This window comes from Gallus gallus, chromosome 14 (assembly GCF_016699485.2).
Source record: "Gallus gallus isolate bGalGal1 chromosome 14, bGalGal1.mat.broiler.GRCg7b, whole genome shotgun sequence".
In the NCBI taxonomy this organism is placed as follows: Eukaryota; Metazoa; Chordata; class Aves; order Galliformes; family Phasianidae; genus Gallus; species Gallus gallus.
Window position 1 is genome coordinate 5,999,034 of NC_052545.1, and position 7,830 is coordinate 6,006,863.

General features: G+C 54.8%; 1 protein-coding gene across 1 annotated transcript; it reads left to right on the forward strand.

Annotated features, from left to right (window-relative positions):
• Positions 1-1,457: 1,457 nt before the first annotated feature.
• Positions 1,458-7,574, forward strand: MSLNL (mesothelin-like). Its single transcript, XM_001234086.7, has 13 exons — positions 1,458-1,491; positions 1,798-1,914; positions 2,218-2,249; positions 2,569-2,618; positions 3,014-3,163; positions 3,232-3,322; positions 3,418-3,777; positions 3,900-4,055; positions 4,256-4,389; positions 4,606-4,736; positions 4,886-4,980; positions 5,260-6,181; positions 6,885-7,574. Exons 2-13 carry the CDS (start codon positions 1,890-1,892, stop codon positions 6,965-6,967), a joined length of 2,229 nt encoding a protein of 742 aa, XP_001234087.4. The 5' UTR covers positions 1,458-1,491; positions 1,798-1,889; the 3' UTR covers positions 6,968-7,574.
• Positions 7,575-7,830: the final 256 nt, after the last annotated feature.

Genomic DNA, 7,830 nt, shown 5'->3' on the forward strand with positions numbered 1-7,830 from the left:
CGTACCGGGGCTGGTAGGAATGAGGCCGGACCGGCCCAGCAGGACAGCCCCGCACTCCAACTTGGCCAACCCAACCCGTTGTGTCATCATCACACTCTCATCCGGCTGAAACCCCACAGCTGAAACCAGCAGGGCCATCCGCCCCACAGCCATCCCGCTCGGTGACCCCGTGCTGGTAGCGATGGTTTGTGGGGCAGTTGGGGCAGATGCCACAGCCCAGCCCTTCCCCAGACCTCGGTCACCCCTCACCTGCCCCATGCTGTGTCCCCATAGGGTTCATGGTCCTCTCCTGCGCAATTCTGCCCTGGGGACGTTTTCCATCCCCATTACCCTGGATTCCACCCCGTTCATACTTCCCTTGACATTGGCATTGGTTGAGCCCCCAGGTCCCTGAGGCCATGGGGTGGGGGAGGGCTGGGGCTTCAGGTGTCACCCCAACACTGCGTCCCCTCTGTGCGCACACCTTCAGGGGGCTCAGCCCCTCTCCTCCCCCTGACAGCACTGCACCAAAGCCATACCTTGGTGTCAGCCAGAGGGCAGTGACAGCGCCAGCGGCTGGGACTGTTCCAAAACAAAGCAGCAGAGGTGGAGAGAAAATTCATCCAAATTCCTGCAGAGTTCAGAGCTCTCCGATGAGGATGGGCAGGAGCAGTGCAGCCCTGCACTGTGGTGGTAGGAACAAGCACCGTTTCTTCATGTCGCTTTAACACCATTGCTGAGGTTGGCATGGCTGGATAACCAAAGAACAAAGAGTTTGTGTGCATCCTTCGGCCTGTGAGGTTTTAGGGTTACACAGCAGCTGCCCAGGAACATCCCCACAGCTGGGTGGCATGCAGCATCCCCATCTCACTGCCCACCAATGTGCAAAGGATCCCCAGAAAACACCAGGGGCCACCTCCTGTGATGGGCCCTGAGGCAGTTTTGGGGCTGGGTGTGAGCTCTGAGTAGGGTACCCACGGCTCCCACCCCTCAGTGGCACCCCAAAACAAGGGCAAGGGGCTGGCAGAGCTCCCACCTTGCTGCCCCCAGCTCTCTCCTGCCAGGGCTCAGCATAAGGCACACAGCACACGTTGGGTTCCCAGCATTGCCGTCACCCTCTGGGTTTGTGCTGCACCCCCTTGGCCTCGCTCCCTTATTTTTAAAGCCTTTTTCTCCCAGTATGTGCTGGATGGCATCACAACAGGCGCTTACAAAACCATAAGGCAGGAAACAGGCTGCCCATGAGATGCACTCCCAGGTCACTCAAAGGGCTCTCGCTGAGGAGCCCGGGAGCTGCAGAACCAGCGGCTGTCACTCACTGGCCTCCAAGTTCAAAGTGACCCTTTACATTAAAAAAAAAAAAGAGAGAGAGAGAGAGACTTTACAAAACAGGGTTGAGAAACCGCTTCCGTCACACCCCGTCCTGCAGCCCCATCCCCACCCCACACAGATAAGGGCTGCGCTGCTCCGTTCCCGCTGTTCATCCCTGGCTGCGGGCGGCTGCAGGTGCAGGTGGGTGACAAAGCCCTGGGCAGAGGGTGGCCAGGGCTGGGTGGGATGGTGGAACGGGATGGGACTTAGTGGGGAAACAATGACCCCAATTGTTCTGCATGGTGCCAATCTGGGTTCTGGAGCAAGGGTTTATTTTCTAGGGGGGTTTATAGCAGAGAGGTTGGGGTGCAGGGGGTGCACCCCTTGTGGGGCTGCTCTCCATTCTATTGGTCTGCATTCTATTGGGTCTCGGTGCCGAGGGAAGAACTCATCACAGAGCTTATGTTATCAGTGGGCACAAAGTGAAGCCTGTCCTCTGCTCTGCAGGGCTCAGCACCCTGCGTGGGCAGCACCAGGCTCAGCTCCAGCCCCAGCAGCGCACAGAGGCACCCAGCACCAGGACCCCCGGCACAGGCAGCATGGTGTGGGCAGCCCCTGCCCTCCGTGAGTCCCTCTGCCCCCAGACCTGTTCCCAGCCCACAGCTGGCACTGTGCTGGGAATGGGCACACGCACTTCTCCCAGCTTCAGGGGCATCGCTGCTCTCCCTCTAATCTCATCTCCGTGGTGTCCCGGTTGGGCTGCAGGGTGGTTAAGGGCTCTGCTCTCTTCACACAGCATTCACCAGCATTTACCAAACGTTTTTCAATTGACAAAGAAAACTTCCCCAGCTTAAAGCCGGACCTGCTCCAGCACAGTCCGTATGCACACTGCTGACCTTTTCACAATGCCATCTCATTTTGTTGCAGGATTTCCTGTTGCCCTCATGCAGGCAGCATTGGTGAGTCACTGTGCATTGCTAAACGGCTCCAAAACACCAAGGCTTTAAGCAGAGTTTGGGGATGATGTCCACCTGCTCTCTTCCAGCCACATATTAGGAACAATTTCATCTCTGAAAGAGCAGTCAGACACTGGCACTGTTGCCCAGGGAAGTGGTGGGGTCACCATCCCTGGAGGTGCTCAAGAACTGTGGAGATGTGGCACTGAGGAATGTGGGTTGGTGGGCATGGTGGGCATGGTGGGATGGGTTGGGGTTGGGCTTGGGATGCAAGAGGCCTTTTCCAACCTGAATGACTCTATGATCCCATAATTCCCCCCAGGCCGCTCTCCTCCTCGGTGCCGCCCTTGCTGCCACGGAGCCATACGCTGAGTGAGTGTCGACCCCAGCACAGGGTGCAGAGGTGGTGTTTGCTTTGGGTGTTGCGTTTGTTCCCACATGCATCATAATCTTTGTGATTGGCACTGGGCTGGGGAAGATTTAGAGCCTGGCGCAGTCAGTTCTGGTGCCAGGTTGGGTTTCAGCCTTACCCTCTTTTGTCATAGCACAAACAAAACAAAAATTCTCTTTTTATGGGGCTGGCACAGATACAACGGGACATTCCCTTGAGTCAAAATCTGGGCTCCACTGGCTTCTGTCTTACTCCAAGCCCAGGGCATTGCCACTGCAGCCGGAGCATTGCCACTGCCCTAGGACACGTTCACATGTGCATTCTGCCATGCTTCCTTTGTCACCCATCTCTTTGTCATTCATCTCTTTTGTCACAGCCTCGGAGTGTTGGTGTGCACCATGGAGCCAGGCACCATCACTACTTTGCACCCCAGCATCCTGGAGCACCTGAAGCTCTGCCCTGTGCTGACAGGTGCCCAGCGGGATGCTGTCAATGCTGTGCTCCTCAGAGGCAGCACAGTGTATGGGTAAGGAGCCCGGTGGTGGGCAGGAGGGGAGGCGTTCCCTCTAGGATGCTGAGCTGTGATTTTTGCAGACATCCTTCAGGCTGGGATTTGGAGACTCTGCAACATTTGGGGCCACTCGCGCTGGCTTTGAACCAGACCACGCTGAGCTTGGTGGACAAGGTGAGCCAACCCTAAATGGCCCATACGGCAGGCCAGCCCACAGACATGGGACCCAGCACCCTCAGGACCCCACATTCCTCTGCCCTCCCTGGCAGGCAACACGGGAGGCATTCGCCAGGAGCATCGCAGCCACCTACAGCACCCAGGGATGGGTGCAGTGGGAGCAGTCCCTGACCCTTCTGACAGCCATGGCAGCAGCATCGCATCCCCGGCTGAAGCGGAGCGCAGACCATGAGATGCCGGCCCCAAATGCACCCTCCCCAACTGCAGGCTGCATGCGGGAGCCCATCACCGCCCGTGTGCTCTCTGAGAGCATCCTGCTCATCGACTATGACAGCACCGAGCAGTTCTACCTCTGCCTGACCGACAGTGTTCTGCAAACAGATCTGGCGCGTGTGCTGGAGCAGCCACTCACCAACGAGCATCTCCAGGTGCTGAAAAAAAGGCTGCAAGAGGTAAGGGGTTGAACCAGGGCACGAGCAGCGGCGCAACTACTTGGGACGTGGAAGCCACCTCTTATTATAATATAGACAACACGGGCATCCCTGCCTTGCCCACCTCTCTTTGCTGAGTGCAGGTGTACCCCGCGGGGATACCAGATGCCCAGATCCGGTGGCTGGGGCCGCTGGCCCACCTCTACACGGTGCAGGAGCTCAGCCAGTGGCAGGTGACCTCAGCAGACACACTCTGCGCCCTGCTCAACCCCTCAGATGGCAAATGGAGCAGCGCCCAGGTACCCAAAGGGCGCAGGGACAGATGCTGGAGAGCCCAAGCTGGGGCTGCTCCATGTTCATGTCCATGCCCAGCTCCCGTAGGAGCTCACCTACCCATCTCCTGGAGCCCAAGGCACAGGGGTTTTGCAGTGCACGTGCGTTTCTGCCAAATGCATTTTCCTCCTCTCTAAGCACACAATGCATGAATCGTGTTTTCCAGAAGCAGCAGCTGATTGCAAGGTTCCTGGAGCTGGGGGGAAACCTAACGGGGCCCTTGCTTCAGCAAATTGGTGGGATTTTCCTGTGTGACCTGAACGAGGAGCAGATTGAGAAAATACCTCCGGAAGCAATTGGGTAAAGCACTCTATAGGGATGCTCATCCATCCTGCAGTATGCCTGGGGTCATGGGAAGAGAGCAGGGGACGGCAGGTCCACCTGGCTCTGCAATGGCCGTGTCCCACTCCGAGCCACCAGTGACGTGGGTGGGAGATAAATCACACATCCCCTTGGCCATTGGAAGGGCTCTGAGTGGCAACCCCTGCTCTGACCTCTGAACTTCCCTTCCCTCAGGAATGCTGGAGAACTGAACATTTCCTCCTGTTCTCAAAGCAAAAAGGACCAATTCTACAGCAAAGCCCAGCAGGCCTTTGCCAGCCAGGCTGGCACCAAGGGGTATTACCTCCAGATGCGGCCATACCTGGGTAGGTGCTTCAGCCTTCACTTCCTGCAGAGATGTCTTTCTTGGCTGGAAGGCTGGCCATAGTCAAGAACCATCATACAGTCACCAAACCCCTCTCTCAGTGCTGTAAGTATATGCATGAGCTCAGGAGCCCTGGGTGCTTTCTTCAAGGTGGAGCTCCAGCAGAGGACCTGAAGGACTTGGCTGAAATTGGCGTTGACATGGACATTGACACCTTTCTTGCCCTAAATCCCAATGAGTTGCAGGTATGTTCTTGCTGTGCTGTGTGCTGGTGGTATTCCCAGCAGGGGAGCTGGAACTAGGTGATCTTTGTGGTCCCTTGCAACCCAAGCCATTCTAGCACTCTAAGTTGAGGGTTGAGCTGTGGGTTCAAGGCTTCAATTGCCATCAGATCACCAAATCTCTACTTGTAACCTTTTAAAATTTTCCTGCAAGTTATTACTAGTTCTGCATTCCCTTTAGAAAAGCATTTTCAGGCAGTGCCAGCTATGGGCCTGACCAAAGCTGTCGTGCGTGTATTGCAGAAACTCAGTGTTCTGGATGTCAAAAATTTGCTGGGCACAAACATCCAACAGCTGAAGGGAGCTGAGAATCAGACTGCTGTGATGTGCTGGGTCAAGAAACAGTCCCAACAAGAACTGGACCAAATCCTGGGAATTGGCCTGCAAGGGGGGATGCAGGAGCCTCCCCCCACTATCCCCACAACCACCCCTGCCCCCCTCACTGCTGCCCCTACCCCTATAGCCACCAGCAGCCACCTCACTGATCCAAACACCGGCCCCGGGGCCCCCACCCCAAATGCTGCAAGCCCAACCTTCCCACACACCGCCCAGTCCAGCACTGCTGTCACCACCGTCACCTCCACCCCAGCCCCTAGCTCTGTCACCCCATGCTCCATCCACCAGCCCACCACCTCCAAGTCCCCCGCTGCCACCTTCCTCACCACCATCCTCACTGCTGTCAGCCCCAAGGCCACCTCTCCCAGCTCTGTCCCACCCCCAGCTGTCACACGCAGTGCCACCACCAGCACTGATGTTCCCAATCCCACGGGCACCATCCTCAGCACTGGGACCCCACTGGTGTCCCCAGCACCGGGAGGTACCACCGGCCCAGCTCCTGCCCCCTGTAACTCCACCACCCCGAGCTCCCCCTGTGCCCTTGTCCCAAAGCCCACCTCTGTGCCCGCTGCCACCACAGCCACAGAAATGAACCCCCTCTCCCACAAGCCCACCACTTCATTTCCCAACATCACTGCCTCCACCCAAAGTATCAGCTCCTCAACAGTCAAAACTACAGCAGTCACTTGCAAGACTGATGTCCCTCCAACACCTCTTGGCACCTCTTCCACCACCTCCAGCAGAGAGATCACCAATAAAGCACCAGTAGATGTGCCAGAGACACCAAAACTCCCACCCGGTGGATACATCAACCTGCAACCTGAACCTGGTAAGGTTTGTGTGTTGGGAATTGGGAAAGGCTTAGGAGCCAGCATGGGGGCAAAAGTCTTCACCAACAAGCAGCAGCTGATCCACCTTTTTCCTGGCCAGATTCAGTACTGGCACGCTGCTGTCCACAAGAAACCCCAAGTAGTTGCAGCATGTCAGGTAGCAGTGCATCTGCACAAGGCCTGACAGCAGGTATTCTGCAGCATGCTGCCTTCAGATCCTGCAAGTATAGCAAGGTAGAGCTTAGGGTGCCTCAGCACACTCCGAGTGCACAGCAGCTCTCATCCACTCTGCAAAAAAGCTGGAATAAACCCATCAGCGCCAGTGCGCTGCACTGTTCTTCACAAAGCAAGGGCTTAAGAGTTCCATATTTTAGCTGCACATAGTGCTTTTGAACAGGCAGTGCTGGGAAAGCCCTAAAGTCTGAAGTCCTGCAGCCCAACAGAACTACACCCATACCTTTACTGACTCAGGTTTACTTCTGCACTAGCAAAAATAAGAGCAGACTCAGTTCTCCTGACTGTGATACAAGGTGATTTTTGTAGACAGGATGCAGAGCAGTGCCTGAAGGTGCAGGATCTGGCCAATGTCACACACAGAGACCCCTGGGGTATCCAAACCCCAAAGCAACTCTCCTGCCCCAACTGCCCATGTGCTGTCTGTACGGATAACTCAATCCTTTCTCATCTCTGTTCCCCATCCAGGATCAGGATCCAGGGTGTCCTCATGCTTACTCCACATACTGACCACAGCCATAGGAATATCACTGCTGCAAGGGCTTCTCTGACACTGCACCTCCAGCACTGCGCTCCCCGAATCCCTCCTCCCACATTCATCAACCTGCAAAACGATGCTGGCAAATTTCTGGCTGAAAAGTAGAAACCCAGGGAAGGAGAAGAGTTTGTCCTTTTGATTCCAGCAAGGAATGCTCATTTTGTTTTGAGTCTGGAAAGTGAAATGAGGACAGATGATTTTCCATCCCAAAGCAGCCCAGCAGGTACTTCACTAGCTAGCTGCTCCAGACAATTATCAGTTAATATTGGCTGATCCAGCACTACTTTAATGCTGACAGTGGGCACAGTTCTGCCAGCTTTATTCACACTGGGAGCTATTTTGCTTCCAAGCAGTCCCACAGTTAAGAAACAGTGGGAAAACTCAGGGACTCAAACTGCTGGCCACTGCAAGAGAGGTGGAACACAGCCCAGGAATGCAGCCTGAAAACTCAGCCAGAAATCCACTAAATTGCATTTAATTTGCTTCATGAACTTCAGAGAACTGTCATCAACATTTGTTCAAACTACACTAAGCCTCGTTAGGAAGACAAATTGAAGGTAGTTTATTTTGATTACTGTTGCAATTATATATAATAAAACAATCAACTATTTTTTTCCTAATCAAGCATGTTCTTGGATACGTTTAGTGCTTTGGAGTTTTTCTGACTAACAAATCTCAATAGATTCCCCTTCCTTTGCCTTGCTTTCCTTCTATCTTCTCACACAGAGGCTTTTTTTGGACAGAAGTCCCCAAAAAGCAAAAAAGTATGTTGAAAGTCCTATATAAAGCTCTTATACAGTTCCCATGAGGAAGCTGAGAACAGCCCCAGCCCTTAGGTTGGGGTAGTCAACACCAAAGAAAAGTAGCAGACACGTC

Coding starts and splice junctions, on each gene's coding strand:
- MSLNL (XM_001234086.7), top strand. CDS start 1,890: ATGGTGTGGGCAGCCCCTGCCCTCC. Junction 3,164..3,231: donor AGAGGCAGCACAGTGTATGG/GTAAGGAGCCCG, acceptor TGATTTTTGCAG/ACATCCTTCAGGCTGGGATT. Junction 4,056..4,255: donor GCAAATGGAGCAGCGCCCAG/GTACCCAAAGGG, acceptor CGTGTTTTCCAG/AAGCAGCAGCTGATTGCAAG.